This window comes from Barbus barbus (genome assembly GCF_936440315.1).
Source record: "Barbus barbus genome assembly, chromosome: 29".
NCBI lineage: Eukaryota > Metazoa > Chordata > Actinopteri > Cypriniformes > Cyprinidae > Barbus > Barbus barbus.
The window spans coordinates 1,700,477-1,723,553 of record NC_136757.1 but is presented as its reverse complement, the minus strand read 5'-3'; the positions used below and the strand labels follow the sequence as shown (position 1 = coordinate 1,723,553).

The window sequence follows — 23,077 nt, the reverse complement described above, 5'->3', positions numbered from 1 at the left end:
TTAAGTTTAAAGTGAATAAATGAATTCTTGAATGTTTTGAAGGGTTAATTGTGTATTATGTGGTAAGTTTACACTGTAATAACATGAATAAAACATGTAATTTTCAATTACTTATGATAAATAAATCATTATCGGCCAACCAAAATCTGTACAGCCCCAGCCGGTCACAATGTTTTAATTCAGACTTAGCTCTAACCCTAAACTGAAAGCCAAGTCTGACTGCTTCATAGTAATGCTGTTCCAGGACCAACAAGGACACAGATCCAGGAACGTGTGGTATGTGTGTAAATCATGAGTAGTGTGACTCCAGGAGTGTGTGCGAGGCAGAGGGAGGGACGCTGTGTGACAGACATGTGTCCTGTGGCTCTTTAAGTCAACCGTGTCGCCGTTATGAAAGAATCTGGGTCACATTCTCGTGACACCGGAGGAAATGTGTACAAGCTTGCACGTATTTACCACGCAACTAGAATTAGAAACAAAACAGCATCATGTATGCATGTATAGTTTAATACAAAGGACCGAACACCAATCACAAACAGTACTTTTTCATTTAAAAACATGAGATGCAGTGGAATGGAAAAAAACGCCATAAAATCTCGAGACATGTTTTTTATAAGTTGAACTTGCATTAATTTTACATGCTTTCTAAACATGCGGCTCTTGTGCGAGACGCGAGTGCAACGGTGATAGATGTCCCTCTAGAAAATGTGATAAATCTGCATTCTGTGTGAACGGCTTGGTTTCAGTTTTGCTGTAAACAACATCTTCTCCGCATTGATGTTCTCTTTTCCGCAATATTTTGAATGAACAACGTAGCAGCGCCGCATCTAGTGGGTTCAACTGGGTAGGCTAAAAAACCATTAAAATGCAATAACACTTACATCATCATCACATCTCGTGCGCCACTGAGAAAGCTGCCTGACGAACACCTAACAGTCGAATGCAATATTTTTGTATTCGAATGTGGATTTATATTTTAAATTCGCCGAACAATCGAAATTCGAATCATTTTTTGACAGGGAGTTTCAAAGCTTTCAGCTGATGTTAGCTGTGAGGTCATCTATACACTGTAAAAAGTGACTGTTATTTTAACGGTAAAAGACTGTAAAAATGCTACAGTAAAAACCTAATTATTGGTTACCGGTAAGTTCCCCTACTATATTCTGTGAAAAACGGCATTGGTCATTACATGTAATTTTACGGTAGCATACAGTTTTCAGAAGTGAAAAAGAATGTATAATTTACAGTAAACAACAGTAAATTGACATTCCCATAATTCCATGTGTTACATATCACATTTGAAGTTTTTTTGTTGAAATAACTGTTTTTTTCTTATCAGTTGTGTACATTAGGGTTGTATGTTACATCTAATGTTGTAAAATTAATGTTTATTGCATTATTTCAGGACTGTGTAATATAATGTAAGTTACGTAACAGTAAGTAATGTAAGAAGTTAAAGATGTAACTTCTAGGAAAGGGTATTAGATATCCTCATTTTTAAGTGATTTAGCTTATTTCTTTACTGAATCTATCATTCTTGTTCCATCTTTATTCCAATGACATTTAGCTGTTTTTTTTTATTTGCATGTTTTTTCTTTAGTAGAGTTTTTGTTTTAAATGCTTTAGTTCCTGATGAGGTCATCTGTCGACTGGTGAGTAACCTGTAGGGTCAGGATGTAAAGTCACATGGTTTTGTTGATGACTAAACATTCAGCAACATCATGACAACCGCAATCATTTTCACTTGCTTGACAAGACATGAAATATTGATGTATGGTTTCTTTATACGAGAAGAGTGTTTGAGAGACAGTTGACTATTTGAAAATTGAGTCAGATATACAGTTTAGTGTCATTTCACAAAAAAATATCAGGTAATAAGAGAGGTAATAAAGGAAGACGGCTGCTCTTTGACAGAGGATCAGAGAAGCACTCACAGTTTGTTGCCCTTCAGAGCGGCGTGATGCAGCAGGTTGAAGCCGCGGTTGTTCTGCTGCGTGAAATCAATGTTGGGCACCACAGTCAGAATCTCAATGATGCTCCTGAAGTCTTTGGCAATGGCATCATGTAAGGGTGTATCTCCATATGAATCCTGACAACACAGAATTACTGCTGTTAGTGAACACTGCTGAATCTAGTTTTCACAAATGTGTCCCTGCAGCACAAAAGCAGTCATCAGTAACACAGGTATATTTGTAGCAATAGCCAACAATACATTGTATGGATCAAAATTATACATCATTAGGATATTAAGTAAAAACCATGTTGCATGGTCCATTTTTGATTAGTAATATGTATTGCTAAGAACTTCATTTGAACAACTTTAAAGGAGATTTTCTCAATATTTAGATTTTTTTGCTCCCTCAGATTCCAGATTTTCAAATAGTTGTATCTCAGCCAAATATTGTCCGATCATAACAAACCATACATCAATGGAAAGATTATTTATTCAGCTTTCAGATGACGTATAAATCTCAATTTTGAAAAATTGACCCTTATGACTAGTTTTGTGGTCCACAAATTCTAATTTTACATAAATGTTAAATGTATGCCGCCCCAAAATGAAAATTCTCTCATAATTTGCTCAGTCTCTCTTTTCTTTTCTAAAATCTTTCTTTTCTTGGCTGTGTGCACTTTTTGTGAATTGCAGCACATGCACTCACAGAGATGGACTTGGAAGAGATGGAAACTTTTATACAGTACTTTTGTCTAGAGTCCAGCTCTGCTTATTCATCCTTTCAACCTGCAAGTGCTGAAGCAGTAGCTTTTCAAGTCCAAAGGTTTTTCGGATCAGGAGAAACATGCAAATGCTGCACTTAAGAACTGTGCATTTACTGAAAACATGTTTAAATGAGTTATGAGTTTAGCATGTATGGGATGATAATGATAATGCACGATTTAATATACTATTAATAGAAAAACATCCTTCTAGAGTAGGTGTCATTAATGTAAAATAAAATATAAATACAATGTAAATGTAGCCATTTGACAATTTAGTTGTAAAAAAAAAAAAAAAAAAAAAAAGAATCAGCCAACCATGAATTCAGATGGAATGATTCTGCCTGTAGATTATAAGTAACACTGAAGATATCTGAAATGAAACTCTAAGTTTGGACTCTTTAAGTAACAAAAGCACCAGCAGCAACACACCACAGAGGCCTTCTGCACTGCCATTTTTCACATTAACATAAAAACAATAGAGTTCACAAATCCCCCATTAACAAACAAACATAAAACAAATATCACACTATTATCCAATCACAAAAAACTACATCAATTAAACTCAAATCAGATCACTGATCCAGTTCCTTAATCAGTCAAACAGCCACACTAACATTGCTGGAGCATGAGGTGTGTTTCCTGTCTAACCTGCAGGTTGACGTCTGCCGAGTGCTCAGTCAACACTCTCACCACATCCGTGAAGCCTTTATTGACAGCGATGTGCAGCGCCGAACACATGGAGTTATTCAGCAGGTTCACACTGGCTCCTTTACTGAGCAGCAAGCGCGCGATTTCTGCCTGATTCCTGCACACAAACCACACATCAGACACACACAAACACAGCGGGAAACACATTGGATGAGCAAAATACAAATACATCAACATCAAGTGTACAATTACTGCCTACAATACAAAAACTGAGTGTACTCTACTAGATGAGCCCCAGAGACTGATCCCCAGAGAAGACCCTGTCTCCAAGACGGCCATCGGGACAAGACCACAGGAACCAGATGAGTCCTTTGCACAATCTGATTCTGCTTTAGTCTAGATTTAAGCTGCTGATTTTGTCTGGCCAGAGGGGAATGACACTATTTTGACAAACTATTTTCCCGTCTAAATACTGTAAAGCTGATATAAAGCCACCCAGCTCTATATCAAGACGACGTAAAGCTGCTTTGACACAATTTGCATTGTTAAAAGTGCTATACAAATAATATTGACTTGACTTACTCTTAAAAAAAAAAAAAAAAAAAAAAAAAAACTGTAGTACCGACAAGCCACAACACATGCTACAGTCATCACCAGTGTTGGGGGTAACGCATTACAAGTAACGCAAGTTACGCAATCAGATTACTTTTTTTAAGTAACTAGTAAAGTATGCATTACTTTTTTAATTTAGAAGGAAATATCGGAGTTACTTTTTCAAATAAATAACACCAGTTACTCATGTATTGAGTGACAGCTCTGGTGTTGCCATGTTGAGAGAAATCAGGAGTAAGTGCAGAGCGTTGTGTGTGAACATGATCTTACTGTAGTTCCAGACTAAATATCAGCATGTATTTACTCATCTCACCTGCACTAAAACACATTCAGTGTTCCTCACAATCAATAAAACAGACAAATACAAACTCAGAATATTATACAAACCTGCAATAATTAACCGATGTCTTTGCTGCTAACCTTCGATGATCCAATTCAAGCATACTAACCAAAACTGACACATTGCTGAATAGTGTTGATCTTTCTTCTCCTGCATCATATTCTTCATGCGATTAGTTTGATCTGCGTCCTCTACTGTACAGACCTGAATCTACATTTCCTTCAGCAGTATTAAAAACAACTTTTTATATTAAAAACAAACAAGCAAGCCCTGCCCAGATTTAAAAAGCATCTCAAAAGTAACGTAACATTACTTTCCATAAAAAGTAACTAGGTGTGCATCAGGCAGCCTTATTAATGGCACACAAGATGCGATATCACAATGATTGTTGTCATTTGAGAAATTTATTTTTACATTTTAGGTATTGCACTTTAACCAATAAGCACAAACCAACAGAAACGTAATTTGATTTTGATTTAGTGTAGGCTATTTAATATGTAAATTAATATTAAAGACATGCACTCTTCTCTGTCTACATTGTGAAAACTGGTAAAAACACACAAAAATATTATAGCAATGGAATTCCAAGTAATTCCAATAATTCCAAATTGCAATGGTGTTTCTCTAATAAAACAACAGCGGTTGAGTAAGTGCATTTATTCAGCAATAGCAATCACAAACAATATAGTCGAGATCTCGTGACAGAACACAGACTGGCTGAAGGACACTTTCATGTAGATCGCTAAACTCCAGCTTGTTTGTTGTTTTTTCAGATCATTGTCTGCGCTTCTGCAATGAAGAGCGAGCCTGTGCGCATATGGTTGCCAGATTGCAAAATAAAGCAAAACATCCTTAATACAGAGGAGCTCTGATTTTGGGATTTGAACTCTTGATATCTGGCAACCGCACACAAGAAAGCTTGTGTAGTACAGGCGATTACAACAGTCCGCAACAGTTCTTTTTTTTCCGATGGAAATAAAAATATATATTTTTTTTATTTTTTACAATACATTTTAGTCTCGTCTTTTGTCAATGATATTGCATGTTGATATAGTCACAGTTATTTTTTATTGACTTTATTGTCGTCTCCTCATCGTCTCGTTTTAGTCATGGGAAAAAAAGCTTGTCAATGAACATTTTTCGCCATAGTTTCCGTTAATGAAATTAACACTAGTGCAAAAACACAGGTTGCCCTGCATCTAATACTTGGTACATGTAGCTTTTTCTTATAATTGAGTGCATGACAATTATAAGGCGCTCACCCGAACGCTGTGTAGTGTAGTGCAGCATCTCCGTCCTCATCTTTAGTTTCAATGCTGCTGTTGGCCTGAAGTAGAGCCTTCACCACCTCTATGTGCCCCTGATGGGCAGCCACCTGCAGAGCAGTCTTCCCCTGGTTCTTAATATCCACCTGAAGACAGTCACACACAGCCTTCATTCAAACACACGTCTGCAAAGACTTTACTAGGGCTGGGAAAATAAATTGATGCATCGCGCGAATCAAGAACTGATTCGTGGATTGATTCTGAGATTTTCCGAATGCATGGTGATTCTTTCTCGAGTTGATTCTGAGCTTAGTTTTGAACAGCAGATGGCCCTGCATGCTTTAGAAACAGCCGTACTCTGCTCGTTTCCAAATCCTTACACACTTGAACCTAAAATAATCATTCATAAAATACAAAAAGGTTGAAGCGAATTACAAGAGTGTTCACAGTGGGCTGTGTTTACATTAATCTCGCGTCATAAAAGCATCCTGAGCCGAGGTGAGATTACAGACTCAGCCGAACACACAAGTGCTCTTCAGCGCTCTTCTTCATCAGCATTTGAGTGTGTGGATAAAACCTAGAGTAGAGCGCCATCTGCTGTTAAAATCTAAACTCAGAATCGATTCCAGAGAGAATCGCCATGCGTTCGGAAATCTCAGAATCAATCCACGAATCAATTCTACAACGATTTACCATCACAGCCCTAGACTTTACCTTCCAATCAGACTAATGAAATAGTTTACTCACTCTTATTCCATTTAAGATACAGATGAGTGTGTTTCTTCATCAGGTTTGTAGAAATGTGTCTCTGCATCAGTGTCTCAGCAATGGATGCTCTGCAGTGAATGGGTGCCGTCAGAAAGAGAGTCCAAACAGCCCTTGACTAAAGATTTTTCTGGTCGACTAATAAAGTCGTTCATTTTAGGCATCAGTCGACTATGAGTCACACGTTTATTATTAAACCATATAAATCATAATAATGAGCCTTCAATTGCCTACATTTCCTAATAAGCACTCAAGAAAAAAGCTTGCCACAGCGCACCGGCAGATATAATAATTATGAATGTGTCAGGGAAAAACAGCAAGGAGGCTGCATTAACATTTTAATAATTTATTGATAAACTAGTGCTCTCTTTGTTTTCGGCTTAAGAGATGAAGTCAGTGACCTGTGTCTATGTTGTCTTGTGTGTCAGCACATGGCTTTGTTGATGTTTTTCTCAGCCATGTGCTTCTCTAGCCCCTCCTCCTTGTTTCCTCTTTACCACACCCTCTTGTTAGCCCTCATTGGTCTAATTGTTCTCACCTGTTCCTCATTTGCCTTCCTCCCTATTTATAGTTCCCCTTGCCTTCTTGTTTTTGCTGGTTCGTGGTCATTCTTGCCCTCGCTGTCTCTGTCTGTGGATGTGGCTGAGTATGTGTTCCTGTCTCCCTGCCTGTTTGATCTTGTGCCCTGGTCTTGTCCCTTGTAATTCCATGTTCTTGTCTTGCTCCTTGTTTTTTTGGATTTTGTCTGTTTTCATCATTTTGCATTGTAGTATTTATCTAGTTGTTCTAGTCCTGATATTTGTTTGTTGTTTGTTTATATTTTTAAGTTATTTGTGTAGGTTAAACGAATTATTTCCTATTTTTTTTTGTTACTTTTTATTAGTCCTTTTGTTTTGTTTATTCCCCTGCCCGCCTTGGAGTAATTTGTGTTCCTGTGGAGCCCTGTTCTGTCTTGTATTGTTCCTGTTCCTGCCCACTGGTTCCCTTGCCTGGCACCTGGTTTGCTTCAGAGTTTACGGTCAACAAGTATCTGAGCTCAGCTCTATGGTGCCTTGCTCGGTTCTCTCCACCTGCCTGGTCTTGCTGCTATAGTTTTCTGCCAGTTGATGTCTGAGGCTGTTCCAGTGGTCTTCCCTAGCTGTCACCTGTGCACTTCACTACCCTCTTGTATCTGTCTGTTTTGTAAATAAACCCTTGTCACTCCTTCAGCGATTGGGTCCTCCTTCCAGATCCCTGACAGAATTAGCCTACATAATGAGAATATTTGTTTTCCATTTGAACTGGTTCATTTGAAAGTAGACATTTCACTCTTTATAGATATATTTTTCATTGCTACACAGAGTTTCACGCTCAAGTTAACGGAGACCAAGACGGCAGAAAGTGCATCCTGTTTGCTTTCATTACAAAAGCGCAATGTTTCGTTGTTATTCTGATTGCACATAAATAAACTGAGTCTTTACAGATACGAAATATATTACTCTTATCTTTATGACACAAAATGAGGGAGTATTTTAAGAGCGAGTGATGCACTGGCGCCTCCATCTGTCCTGCAGTGAGCTACTGTTCAGCTTCCACTCACCACACAGACACTTCTAGGTTAACATTAGATTGAGTGGCCATGTAAAGTTGCTGCTACTAACATATTTCAGGTGATTAGCCATGTTTGAGGTCTATGAATGATTGAACGTTTGGATGTCCTGCCCGATGTTCTGTATTACCACATAGACCAGCCTTTAATGATCTGTCGGTCACAGACTTCGCCACTTCCTGTGGATTTTTTTTTTCTGCGACTAAGCAACGAATACATTTTGGTCGACCAAACCTCTTCTCGTCGAGTATTAGGGGGCCGCACTAATAAAACATCACAAGTAATCCACACCACTCCAGTCCATCAGTTAACATCTTGAGAAGACAAAAGCTGAAACAAATCCAGCACGAAGACGTTTTTAACTCGAATACGAGTCCATAATCTATAACTCTTTATAACTTGTGATGTTTTTATCAGCTGTTTGGACTCTCATTCTGACGGCACCCATTCACTGCAGAGCATCCATTGCTGAGACACTGATGCAGAGACACATTTCTACAAACCTGATGAAGAAACACACTCATCCTGATCTCGGTTGGTCCGAGGGTGAGCACATTTTCAGTTTTGGGTGAATTATTCTTTTAACATCTACCAAACTATCTAGGTATAATCAATTTAATCAGAAAAAGATCACACTGAGGACAGCCATTCTTTATTAACTGACTTTTAACCAGCCGTCCGTAGTCTCTAGTACAGTATCTTACAGAGAGGTTGCTTTTTTTGAAAACGCAGCTAAACAGCTGAGCACTGCTGGGCCGTCTCTAGTGGGCTGTGTTTATAAAGGGAAAGGCTATAACCCTTCAGACAGAGAGAGCCAGAAATAACTTGAAACGTCTGGAGATTCCCTCCCTTAGGACAACCCATGCAAACAAAATCTGGTTCCTTTCCACTAAATCAGACTATGAGGCACTAACCTTGTCAGGGTGTTTCTGCACCAGTTCACGCACTTTAACGGTGTTCCCATGCGCTGCCTCGATAACCAGCCGGCCTGGATGATCCTGCTCCGTGGACTGAGAGAGCAGCTTCTCCAGGACTGAAATGACCGTGCCTGAACGACAGAGAAAGAGACATTTACATTCTGTGTTCAGAAAAATTGAAAGTGACAGTGATGAGACATACGGCCAAGTATGGTGACCCATACTCAGAATTCGTGCTCTGCATTTACCCATCCAAAGTGCACACACACACAGTGAACACACACACACCATGAACACACACAGCAGTGAACACACACACACAGCAGTGAACACACACACAGTAGTGAACATACACCCGGAGCAGTGGCCAGTCATTTATGCTGCGGCGCCCGGGGAGCAGTTGGGGGTTTGGTGTCTTGCTCAAGGGCACCTCAGTCGTGGTATTGAGGGTGGAGAGAGCGCTGGACATTCATTCCCCCCACCTACAATCCCTGCCGGCCCGAGACTCGAACCCACAACCTTTGGATCACGAGTCCGACTCTCTAACCATTAGGCCACAACTTCCCCACAGTCCTACAGTTCAAAACCCTCTAAACCAGTCAGAATGAGTCAAAATGTCACCATGCATCAAACATCACAACTATCCAGCACTGGCACAGCATGTAAAGGAGAGAAAAAGAGAGAGACACACTAAAAACTAAAAACACACGGTGCTGAAACGAGAAAAACAAGCGTTGGTATCATGCAGGACAGTGTGGAAGAGAACAGAAGATGTGCTTATTCTCTCTTTTACATTAACTCTTTCCCCGCCAGCATTTTTGAAAAAAGTTGCCAACCACTGACAGCATTTTTGATGGTTTTCACTAAAATTTCATGGCCCCCAGAATATGTTTTATGAATATCCGAACATGCAATACATCAAAATAAAGATCAGAGCCTCTACTTTTAAACAAAACCAAATCTGTTTTATTCTAGCTTCAAGGATTCTTTTTTATCCACACTTGAATGTAGGTAGATTTAATTTAAAAAAGCAACATTTTGAGCAAAAAGCTGAGTAAATCGCATATTTATGAAATACTACATCTGGATCATATTCAGTACGATGATTAAAGCAAAGATGCAGTAGATGGCTTCCATCAGTATCCCAAAGCTTGCACAGGCCTTTACCACTTCCTGGATCCACATATCACTCGGTAACATTAGACAGTTTTCATTTACATGTGGCTTAGTGTTGATGATTTTCCATATGCATATGTTTACATATGAGATCTCTCATTTCTGCGTCTTCCTCATCTGTGTTTTTGATCGAGTGATTCTAGACTCATTCAGGAGATGCGTTATAGCGCCCCCAAGTGCATAACAGTGAAAACACAGAAACCCGGGAAATTCTGTTTGGCAGGAAAAGAGTTAAAGAGAAAGTCCAGTAAAAATGAATCATACAGAGTGATTGTGATCATTGTGTAATTATGAGCTCAGCAGACGTGCAGGTACTTCCTGTGATTTCTTACTTCCTGATTCGCTGGAGCTCTCAGCCGTCATCAGATTGGCGTCGACCTCGCCAGTCTGCGCAGAGAGACACGCGGGGTTAAAGGTCCACGTCTGACCTCCGAACGCCACGCGCAGGTCACCGTCTGCATACACCTTCAGAACCTTCCCGACCTGACCCAGAGCCTGAGAACACACACACACACACACACACACCATTGAAACGCTACAACTAAACTAAAAATCAGATGACAAGTTGTTAAACCAGTGCTTTCATGATACCAGAATTACAGTAGTTGTCACCAATTTTACAAACTTCAACAAATTGTTACATGTTCCCTTGTTTTGTGTGTTATTAACTCTTATTTTGATGTATTGTTCCTTTGTTTAGTTCCTGCTTCCTCTGCTGCTTTTGTCTCCTTAGTCACCCTCACTTGTTCCCATGGCAATTCATTAATCTGACCGGTTACTCTGTATTTACACCCGTGTTTCAGTCTTTGTTTGTCGGTCGCTGTCTATACATTCTGTGTGTAGCTGTTGCGTGGTTTTGGTTTAGTTCCTTGTTGTTTTTTTGGCCTTTTTTGGATTGTCTTTGTTTTGTGTTCAGTAAAGGGGTCATCGGATGCAAAATTCACTTTTATAAGTTGTTTGAACTGAAATGTGTGTTGGCAGTGTTTGTACACAACCACCCTATAATGATAAAAATCCACCCAGTGTTTTTTTAATCCCGATAAATAATAACCCCTTTCTCAAATCATGCGGCTCTCAGATTCTTGGCAGAGTGACGTCACACAGACCCAGGCCCCGCCATTGTTTGACGCCCGAACAGATGTAGACAAGAATGACTCCTAAGCGATTGAGGTGTTCTGTTGTTGGATGTAATATTGAACATAGCAGTCGTAATTTACTCGCGTCATCTGAGCCGCTGAAGACGAAGAGGATTACCATTTGTTTCTGAAGGGAATGCACCCCCGATCCACATAAATGCGTTTATGTTTGTGCTAGGGATGTCAATTTTCCATCATTTCCACAATCAATCGTCGTTTAATCGTTAACCTTAACACTGCAAAAATGCAGTAGCATATATGTGCAAATGCCACTCAAAACGCCAGCTTCCTCACCTGAATGAAAGGGGTTTTTAGTCTGAGTAAAAGGCTAGTAGCAGGATCGTAAAATGAATGGATGTGATTATGATCATTTGATAAAGTGAAGAGAGCGCGCCATAATTACGCACGGGATCATTATACTTTGTTTCATATTCTGTCACGGAGACCGCTGAATGCGCCTTTTTAAATGGTTTCATGGTGCTCATTGTTTTATTTTAAAACATCGTCGCAATGTTTGCAATTGACATTATCTGGATTTAAAATAAAAAGATCCCAAACAAATGCAAGTACAGCGCGTGGGGCTGTGGCATGCGGTCAGTGATCCGTTTCCAAAACCACCGGCGTTGCAACAGCAAAGCACACCGTTACCCATTTAAAACATTTCAATGCGAGTATTATGACACAAGTGAGGTACAAAGCTTTGTTAATAAGAGAAATAATTGCTTAGCAGGCAAATGTTACATCACGACCATGCTTTTGGATTCATGCCGTTCGAGCACATACATTTAAATCAAGCCGAATTTAATATTATTTATTGTTTTTTTTCCCAAATCCTCACTGCCTCACCCTCTAGGTTCGCAGGTTTCACATCTATTGTTGTTTTATTGGTTTTTTTTTTTTAAATCGCATCTCTTACTATGGTAAACATGTGGGGGAAAATTAAAGATTTCATGGCCATGAATTAAGAATTCGTTACTATGACTTAAATTGCTCCCGCATTTAAATTCATGGGTTTTCTAGGGAACAAATTAATGAAACCCAGACAGTGGCCACAAATTAATATGTCGTAGGAGCGAATTAACAAGTTGTATGAATGAATAGCCTCTATAGTATCTGTCCTGCTCGCGTGCACAGCCCTGTCAAAGCGAAGTGCCCCTGGGGGGCGTATTACAGAAAGTTTCTTATCTTAGGTCTTCACTTAAGATATGATATGTTAAATTAGGATTTTTTGCTAATTCGTATTACAGAAGCAAATCTTAACTTGATTTGGGAGTCTTATCCTATCTTATTAGTGTAGTAAATAGTATCTTATCTCTAGTTAGGAAATCTTAAATGGCATAATCAAGCTGGACAATCCACTCTCAGTTCTGCTCCCAAGCAACCAACACTGAGTAGCTGCTGATGAGGGAAGCAAAATAATAGAAGCTACTTCACTTTGAAAATCACCTTTTGCAAAAAAACGTAAGGCATTAGTCACTTGCACTACAACCAGTAATGCTCCGTGACTCTTTTGTTGGTCTCTATAATGCTGGTTGCAGTTCCTGTGCTAACTCTAATATGTTGTGCGGCAGTCTGTAATTACTTATAAGTGTTTTATCATCAAAATATAACACATCTTCAGGGTCCTCCAAGAGACTCTCTACCATTAAACATATTCGTTCATTTTCAACTATTAATAAATGTAATACCATTGTCGGACAGCACAGTTGTAAGTGTTTTTTTCCGTTAGCTTTCCAATAATTTTGAAGTTAGGACAGCTGTGGGGTCCTAAAGTTAAGACAGTTTTTAGGGGTTTTTGTCAAGTTAGGAGGTTTCTGTAATACCCCTTTCCTATCTGTAGTTCAGATAAGATAACACACTTAGGAAATGCTGTTCTGTAATAGCTTTTGTCCTGAATGTGGTCCTAACTGAAATTACCATGGTTACCAAACAGATAAGATAAGATTTTAAAGTTAGGATCTTTCTGTAATACACCCCCTGCAGCACAGAAGCAGTCATGAGTAACACAGGTATATTTGTAGCAATAGACAACAATACATTGTATGGATCAAAATTATACATTTCTCTTTTATGACAAAAATCATTAGGATATTAAGATCATGTTCCATGAAGATATTTAGTAAATTTCTTACCGTAAATATATCAAAACTTCATTTTTGATTAGTAATATGTATTGCTAAGAACTTCATTTGAACAACTTTAAAGGAGATTTTCTCAATATTTAGATTTTTTTGCTCCCTCAGATTCCAGATTTTCTAATAGTTGTATCTCAGACAAATATTGTCCTATCATAACAAACCATACATCAATGGAGAGATTATTTATTCAGCTCTCAGATGATGTATACATGTCAATTTCGAAAAATTGAAACTTAAGACTGGTTTTGTGGTCCAGGGTCAGATATGTGAATTGGTTTTTATTTTACAAGTTAAATGTGTTTAGTTACTGAATAGTCATGAAAGAATAAATTAAATATGGCACAACTTTTTTTAGTATCTAGTCTATAAAGGCAATTACTGGATAACATATATTATCTCTTTAAAAAGATCTATAAACACATCCTTTATAAACATAATCAAGCCTTTTTAATTTGCAATAACTTTTTAATTTATTGTTGTAAATCTCTCATGATTTGGCAATGGACCTGCATTTCTATTTTTAACATTTTCTTTTTCTTTTCTCAAAACTGCTGCTCTTCCTGTTTCTTGTTTAAAACCTGTCTGTCTGCCTGCCTGTCTGTCTGTCTGCCTGCCTGTCTGCCTGTCTGCCTGCCTGTCTGTCTGCCTGTCTGCCTGCCTGTCTGTCTGTCTGTCTGCCTGTCTGTCTGTCTGCCTGTCTGCCTGTCTGTCTGTCTGCCTGTCTGTCTGTCTGCCTGTCTGTCTGCCTGCCTGTCTGCCTGTCTGTCTGTCTGCCTGCCTGTCTGCCTGTCTGTCTCTCTGTCTGCCTGTCTGTCTGTCTGTCTGCCTGCCTGTCTGCCTGCCTGTCTGTCTGTCTGCCTGCCTGTCTGCCTGTCTGTCTCTCTGTCTGCCTGTCTGTCTGCCTGTCTGCCTGCCTGCCTGTCTGTCTGTCTGCCTGTCTGTCTGTCTGCCTGTCTGTCTGCCTGCCTGTCTGTCTGTCTGTCTGCCTGTCTGCCTGTCTGTCTGTCTGCCTGTCTGCCTGTCTGCCTGCCTGCCTGTCTGTCTGTCTGCCTGCCTGTCTGTCTGCCTGTCTGTCTGTCTGTCTGTCTGTCTGTCTGCCTGTCTGTCTGCCTGCCTGTCTGTCTGTCTGTCTGCTTTTAATGCCATGTCAGAAGCAAGGCTATCTTTTCTGTTGAAAACAGAATAACAATAGTCATACCATTAAAAAGAAGCAATAAAATACATTTAAGGTTAATACTAGACAAAAAAAAACATCTAAAATATATATTTTTAAAAATCTTGTTTAAAAAAAAGTCACAAAAACATTGGGAAGTTAGTCATTTACTGGCACAAATGAATGTGATTTTGACTGTAAAGGAACCTACTGGAGCCATGCTGTCCGTCCACTCTCCATGGCCCACCTGGAGTCTCTTCACACTGTCAATGTCATCCAGCACCTTCACCAGCTCACCCACGGCAAACGTGTTCACCTGCACACACACCACTATTATAGGAACACACACTTCCTAAAGACCAATTAGGCAAAGTCGTCTGAGGCTTCAGCTAATCGCCAGCACAGAACTCACAGTCTGACACATAAGCAGACTGAAACACGCACAGACATCCATTTACAGCTTGCTTTTTGTACAAACAAAGCAGTTCACGATAGGGACGGTCTGCGAATGAGCTTGAGAGGAACTAAATATATACAGCTCACAGTAAAAATAGCCTGATGAACAAACAGACGCTGTGTTTCTGTGAGGGATGGGCTTGCCTTGGTCAGGGCTCCGGGGTGGAAGGTCCAGCGGATGTTGTTACTGTACTGGACCCGCACATCGCCGCGGTCCGTTATCCTGTGCACGGTGCCGATTCTGGAGATGTACTACCAACACCACAACACAACAGAGTCAAACACAAGCACTGATACCAAACACTTCGCAAAACAAGACTAAAGCCCAGTTTGGACGGGACTAGTTTTACAGGGGGTCGTTAGAGAAATGTGTGTTTCACAGACTTACTTTTTAATCTATTTTCGGCAAACTCTATGATCCTCTGAGAAAACTAATCCCATCTGAACGTGAATGTCTGTGATTGCCGACGATATTTTTTTCACAACGCGTTTTCTTGTGTGTTTTGGCCAACGTGAACAACTGTAGATGCTCTTACCGTGCGCATTTTTGATACGTGTCCCTGCAGCACAAAAGCAGTCATCAGTAACACAGGTATATTTGTAGCAATAGACAACAATACACTGTATGGGTCAAAATTATACATTTCTCTTTTATGACAAAAATCATTAGGATATTAAGATCATGTTTCATGGAGATATTTTGTAAATCTCCTACTGTAAATATATCAAAACTTAATTTATGATTAGTAATATGTATTGCTAAGAACTTCATTTGAACAACTTTAAAGGAGATTTTCTCAATATTTAGATTTTTTTGCTCCCTCAGATTCCAGATTTTCAAATAGTTGTATCTCAGACAAATATTGTCCTATCATAACAAACCATACATCAATGGAAAGATCATTCAGCTTTTTTTTTTTATCTCAATTAAAAAAAATGACACTTATGACTGGTTTTGTGGTCCAGGGTCACATATGTTTGCCTCATGGCAAAGAAATAAAAAATTATAATAACAACAAAATCAAGAGCTAGATCATGTAAACTGTGTGGTATCAAATTACCGATATTAACCAGAAAAAAATAAAATAAAAACTATACATATTGCAGGACTTTTCTTCCCCAAATTATAAAACCCCCTAAAATGACAAGTAAGCTGTTTTTATACAATCTTAGGAAACTTATTAGCACACATGCTCCTAAATGCATTGTAGTTTGCACACATGTATTTTTAGTCACAGATGTGAGTGAAATGCTCACAATGACAAACCTTGTGAGATGCATGTTTTTAACTCTCATTTTGATAGGTCAATCTCACAAAACAAAGTGATAAAAAAAGATATTCAGACATAAGTATTGCAATTTTACTATAAAAAATAATGAATATACTTACTGTGAAATACAAATTTTTACATTTACTTTAAATTGATAGTGCAGCCGTATTACATAAGTAACAGATTACTGTCTTAGGAATAATAATATAATAAAGTACTTAGATACTTATAATAAATAATAATACTAAAATTTAATACTATAATAAAGTGTAGGCATAATGTGGACAGAGACACTATCACAACTAAAAAGAAGCCAAGGCCCAGGTACAAGTCAATGCAAAGATATTTTAAACGTGAAGAAAGTTATTATGAACAACATTATAATAAGTAAAACAACTCATGACTAGAATTACAAAAACACATGGTTTAAAATCAGAAACATATATTAAAAAGTGAACAGCTGATTTTCACCTCTGCCATTTTTGGGTTCCAGCCGCCGTGACCCTCCTGCATCTGTCTGAGGATATCCACCTCCAGCAGACACTTGACCTTATCCCCCTGCTGGAACGAGTGACTGTCTGCGCTCTCCTGCCGCTGCAGCTCCGCGTGCTCGCCTACACACACACACACACACACACACACACACACACACAATAACACACACACAAACAATAACGCGCGCACACATACACACACACACAGTAACACACGCACGAACACACGCACACATCAAATAAAATGCCATCAAACACCAGCGCTGGGGAGCAAAAGTACCATCACTACATTTCTCAGTAGGCTACAATGTAACGTGACAAAACAGTACATCAAAATATTTTATAATATTGAACTAAGGTACAAATCAGCATGGCCGGTAACAATTTAATGAATCGGTTTGTTCTGAAATGGTTCATTTATTCATCTGAGTGTGTGGTATTTTTCATTGCTTTTTTGAGTGACACAATTATTGAATATTTAAAATAATATTACATAATATATTGCAATAACTGCACAAAATAATATCACTCGCTGGCTGTGTTTTACTGCCGCTCTTACCTAATTTGGGCAGATGCTCCTTGTAGTAGTATCCTCCCAGCACATCCGACACGTATTTCAGATCCACCTTGCCCTTGTGGCCCATTCTGTACACGTTTGTGGTTCCATTGGTCCATGTGACACTAGCCACGCTACGACCTGATTCCTGATCCCATCCACGAATATCCACCACCTTCCCAACCTTCCCCTCACCTCCTGCTCGCGCGCACGCACACACACACACACACAGAAGTAGCACAGGGGAGGAGACTCAGACCAACGTCAGCAGCCTTTGAATTATATAAGCTTGAGAGACGGGAGAAAACTTTGAAAAAAAGGTTTAAAAATCAGCATGCAGGCACTTTGTCTGAAAGAAATTAGAAATATCAGATCAGAGCAGAGCATGGTCAGTAAATGCATCTGAAAGGAACTAAAATATTTCAGCTATGTAAAAATGAGAGTGCAAAAAAATTGTCTAGAAATTTTTTTAATTGTGTAGAAAATGCCTGCGGGTTTATACGCTAAATTTTTAGATATTCGGTCACATTCTTTTTTTCAGGAAAATAGAAAAATCAGCACACCGGGGCTCCAAAAATACAAAAATGTAATAGCAGAATATCTTATGTGATAGTCTGTTATTAAAGCCCAGCCCAGGTGTGCTGACTTTTTTCTATTTTCATGATCATTTTTTTGCCAAACACCCTGCTGGAGAGTTTTTCCAGGGATGTGCATGCTTTTGTTTTGATTTGAAGTGGTTTTCCATGGAAAACTTTAAACACTCCCAAAATGTGAGACAAGTTACATTTTGACTGGGATTTGGTTTAAAAAAAAATAACTTCAAATTATCACCATTGTCTGTGTGAATGGCAGAAAACTGCTATTAGGCCCTTAACATTACGTGAGTGTGAAGAGAGCCAGAGCCGGTGACGTGAGGGTGTGTGCTGGAGCTGACCGCGACGACAAGCTTAGCAGTACCTTACACACATCGTTTATGAGCAGATAAACACAAAACCAGGCAGTAAACACTTACTGGAAGAACTTTAGCAGCTTAAGTCTCCTCTTCATAGAGTCATGTAAGCAAAGTTATCATGCTACTGTGTTCTTACCAATTACAGCTATTTTTGAATGTGATGTTGATTGGCTTATACAAGTATCAGTCATAATTCTATTTCAAACTGAGTTTCATGTGACTGGATAAAAATATGCCTGTGTGAAAAGAATAAAATCAACTCCAGGGAGCAAATACTGCCTGTTTCTGACACTGGATCGGAGTAAAGAGGTGTAACAACCAAAACACACCAAAGCCAGTCATCACAACATCTAATGTCATTTGTCAATCAAATAAGAGTTATGACATCTGAATACTTAACCTGAACAAAGCCAATGTATTTCACTTTTCACAATGAAAGGATAATCAAACAACAAGAGTACAACAAAATGCTCAAAAAGCTATGGCAAACACAGACAGATCTCACAAAACCTCTCAAGATTTACCCCAAAATCACACCAAATAAGCAGTCATATTTTGCATAAAGAAAAACAAATATATTTTATGACCAGCCAATTCTAATCATAACATTTCTTAATCTTATTTTGAAAATATCTCAATAGTCCTAAAAGTAGACTTCATTTTCTTTATGTAAAATACGTGCATGGTCGCAATGAAAATGTCATGATGCAAACATCTTAATGTCTTAAACCCTAAGAAAAGTTTGAATTTTCTTAATGGAAACCTTTGTTACTTTCTCTTTTGATTTTGGGTGAAATATGAACATTAATAACAACCACCACCAACTAACACAAGTGTTCAGCAACAGCTAACCAACACTAACGCCACAGCGATGACAGCCAGAATATGCTTTCAGAGGAAGAGAAGCTCACTGTCTACAGACGTCTGCAGGGATCACTCGATGAGCTCCACATGGGCATTTTGACTCATTCGTCATTGAAGTGATTATACATGTTAAAACACAACCTTCACACGAGAACATGTGCAAGTGTTTATAGAAACAGCACAACGGATGATAAAGCATCACAAGCTCAAACATCTGATCTGCCATAAAGTCTTCACATCTTACATCTCACATATAATGCGAAAAAACAACAACAAAGTCACTTTCCTTTCCAAAAAAACTTTCTGATTCCTGATCCTGGAGAGTTTCAACCGTTTCAACCAGAATTTCCTAAAAACATTTCTTCAAACTAAACTCTGCAGGACCAGAAATGGTTAAAGCGAGAGTTCACCCAAAAATGAAGATTCTGTCATTAATTACTATTAGTAGTACCCTCATGTCATCCCAAACCCACAAGACCTTCATTCCTCTTCAGAACACAAATGAAGATATTTTTGATCAAATCCGAGACAGCAAAGACAGCAAGGATCCTAACACGATCAAGCCACAGAAACGTAGCAAGAACATCATTAAGTCATCTGGGGCCGGTTGCACCAGCTGGACGTACACCCGGTTGTAAGGCTAGGCTGGACGTAAAATGCGCTTTAAGTCGTGCGTAGAATTTATGTCTCGATGTAGTGCTACGTCTGAGACTAAATCTTACGCCAAATATTTCATGTCTTTAATTCCATTGATTATTCGTAGCGTGCCTGCCATAATTGCAGTAAGCTTTGTGCTTTGTTACTTTTAATCAGAAATAAAGTATCAGCTTTCAAATTCTGTCAGTTTTATCACGAAATACAAACTATAAATGTGTTTTTTCAGGCACAGAAAGACGTCAGTAAAGCAATGTCACGTAAATTTCAGGAAAGACATTCATTCTACATAAAGTTGATAATCAGCTGGAAAAAAAATCATAAATAGAGAGAAACATACATTCATTAAATTGTACTTAACCTGCTGACTTCGTTTGTAATGTTCGTTTGAAGAAATCTGTCATGGGAATGTGCAGGGAGACTTCAGATATAAAAAACGTGGACTTGTTAGAAAATGTTTACTCAATAAAATCATGGCGCGGTGGCTTCATGTGCTATGATGTCTTGAGCAATTCAGTTCTATATTAGTTGCAGCCGTTGTAGCGTGAAGTCGTCTCAGCCATCGTTGTTGTGCCTGATCGTAGTATTAGTTGGTGCAATAGGTGTAAATATTTATCGTAAAGCTGGACATTGCAAAGCCCAGCGTATGGCTTACATAAAGCTTTTTTACGTCTAGCTGGTGCAACCGGCCACAGGGGTTTAACCATAATTTTACGAAGCTACGAGAATACTTTTTGTGTGCAAAGAAAACAAAAATAATGACTCTTGGAGAGTATCACATACGCAGACAACATATGAAACGAATGTATGCTGATAATCTGTTTACATTCAGATCAATGCATAAACTACGTAAACAGCTTATCAACATACATTCGTTTCATATGTTGTCTACGTATGTTAGACAACATTCATTAGGGCAGTCGTGGCTAATGGATAGAGTTGGACTTATCCTGAAGGTTGTGGGTTCGAGTCTCGGGCCGGCAGGGATTGTAGGTGGGGGGAGTGAATAACCAACACTCTCTCCACCCTCAATACCACGACTGAGGTGAGACCCTTGAGCAAGGCACTGAACCCACAACTGCTCCCCGGGCGCTGCAGCATTGGCTGCCCACTGCTCCGGGGGTGTGTTCACTGCTGAGTGTACACTTGGATGGGTTAAATGCAGAGCACTAATTCAGAGTATGGGTCATCATACTTGGCCACACACCACTTCCCTTTCCCTTTTTTATACTCTCCAAAATGGCACTATAGGGTGACGTGGAGGAGACGAATTGTTGAATAAAGTTGTTATTTGTTGTTTTCTTTGAACACAAAAAGTATTCTCGTAGCTTCGTAAAATTACGGTTGAATCGCTGATGTCATATGGATTATTTTAATAATGTCCTTGCTACGTTTCTGAGCCTTGATGGTGTTAGGATCCTTGCTGTCTATGGAGGGGCAGAGAGCTCTCAGATTTCATCAAAAATATCTTAATTTGTGTTCAGAAGATGAACGAAGGTCTTACGGGTTTGGAACGACATGAGGGTGAGTAATTAATGACAGAACTTTTATGTTTGTGTGAACTATCCCTTTAAGGCAATGATAAAACTGCAAATGTCCATCCTAAGAGTCCAACATGACACAGACTTCAACTCTTCTAGCTAATGAAATTCAGGTTGCTATACAGATGCTGCATTGAACAGATCCAGAACATTCCTTTAAGCCTTTGAGACACGGCTGAACCTGAAATCAGAGGTGTTAGCGAGCGAGTCTCACCGTCTTGATTGCCCCAGTCCCAGTCGGGCCCCCGGACCACCTTCACCCCCTGGAAGATTCCTTTCAGGATGATTCTGGACAGGTTCTGTCTTGGAGTCAAGCTCACTCTGAGTTTGAGAGAAGGAAGAGCGAGTTATTAACCTGAGGAAACCTTCAACATCTGATCTGCTTTATCCAATTAAGATTATTTTCCACAATGTTCTCTTTGTGAATTTGATTTGTTTCACAAATAAACGATGCTTTGCAGTCTTTCATTATAACTGATGCTAATACAAAAAGTACAATTAATGTTAAATACTGAAATTAAACTAAAATTAATATTAGAATTCAATGACCTGAGGAAAAATCAACACACTTATTTTTTAGATATACGTATTAAATTTGTGGATAAAAATAGACTACATCCCCACGAAGTCATGAAAATGAATCATGCAAGTTATTGATTAATGGATGATTATTTTAAATGCCAATCACGTTTGGAATTTCCTAAAACAAAATTAAACTGACACCCCTAATTCCCAATTTACCATTTATTTGTATACTGCAGCATCTTTCACAATACAACCAATCACAAAAAAAAAATCTCAATTAGCTTAAATAATAGTAGCAGTAGGTCTTCTAGAGCTCAGGGAAAGGTTGAATTCCCAATCTATAGCTCGATATACATCGTAAGTATGAAATCCGTTTTATTTTTTTCCCAAATTCGGTTTTATTTTTATTTTTTTTAAATCTAAGTTTAGATTATTCTGAATTCTGTTTTTTTTCGTTCAAATTTTTCTAGATTCTGTTTTAATGGTTAAATTAAATTTTATTAATTTAAAAAAGCTTGTAAAATTTATTGAAAGCATGAAACCTAAACAATTTAACTGAAATTTATTAAAAGTTTAACAAAAATTACAATTTTAAGGCCCAATGAAATGCTTTTTTTCCATATCACGTTTCTATTTAACTCTACTGACCTACTTTTGATTTATTCATCCAAAATATGTCAAATTCTGTGATATTCTGCGTTATGCAGTAAATTCCATTTTTATGACTGGATTCTGTGATTCCGTCCATGTTTTCCACATTGTCAATAATAGACAATGAATACATAAACTCATAGGGCCCAACGTAAGTCACTTCAGATTAAATCATCACATGAAGAAACACAGAAGTAACCCTAGCACCGCAAACATCTAATTAGCCCATAGCTAAAGACGGTTTGTTAAAGCAAACGATGTCAAATTCACTGATTTCACACTCATTGAGAGCGATGAGAGGACACTCACAGTCAGAGAAGACTGTATGTCATTGTTCCTCATTTGGGAATGTGTGCTCGAGGACATTGGACAGATTTTGTACAAGAGCAGCATAATGGGAAACACATGCTCTCAATACAGCTAATGACAGAAGGCTGTCTTATGTCAACAAATTAAGCAGCCTTGGGAACTCTTCAAGAGTGCGTTGCGAAAGACTCTGTGCACTAAACTCAGTGGAATAACAACGAATAACAGCACATACCTTATAGTAAAGATCTGATCTGATCGGGGAGCAAAGGAACTGCCTATTCCCATAATTCATCCGCAGGATGGCTGCCCAGCTAGACCTACTCCATCAGCTCCAGCACATTCACAGTC

General features: G+C 38.7%; 1 protein-coding gene across 5 annotated transcripts in view; it reads right to left on the bottom strand.

Moving 5' to 3' along the window:
- LOC306849781 (E3 ubiquitin-protein ligase MIB2-like) overlaps positions 1-23,077 on the bottom strand; it is a 73,740-nt gene that overhangs the window by 16,549 nt on the left and 34,114 nt on the right. For all 5 annotated transcript variants that reach the window (XM_079385090.1, XM_079385089.1, XM_079385086.1 and 2 more), the window contains exons 4-13: positions 21,459-21,565; positions 17,237-17,431; positions 16,655-16,797; positions 15,057-15,164; positions 14,668-14,772; positions 10,362-10,524; positions 8,851-8,984; positions 5,581-5,729; positions 3,367-3,523; positions 1,935-2,089 (exon numbers count right to left, since the gene is read on the bottom strand). In XM_079385090.1, coding sequence (XP_079241216.1) covers positions 1,935-2,089; positions 3,367-3,523; positions 5,581-5,729; positions 8,851-8,984; positions 10,362-10,524; positions 14,668-14,772; positions 15,057-15,164; positions 16,655-16,797; positions 17,237-17,431; positions 21,459-21,565 — 1,416 coding nt within the window. The remainder of the gene's footprint in view (positions 1-1,934; positions 2,090-3,366; positions 3,524-5,580; positions 5,730-8,850; positions 8,985-10,361; positions 10,525-14,667; positions 14,773-15,056; positions 15,165-16,654; positions 16,798-17,236; positions 17,432-21,458; positions 21,566-23,077) is intronic.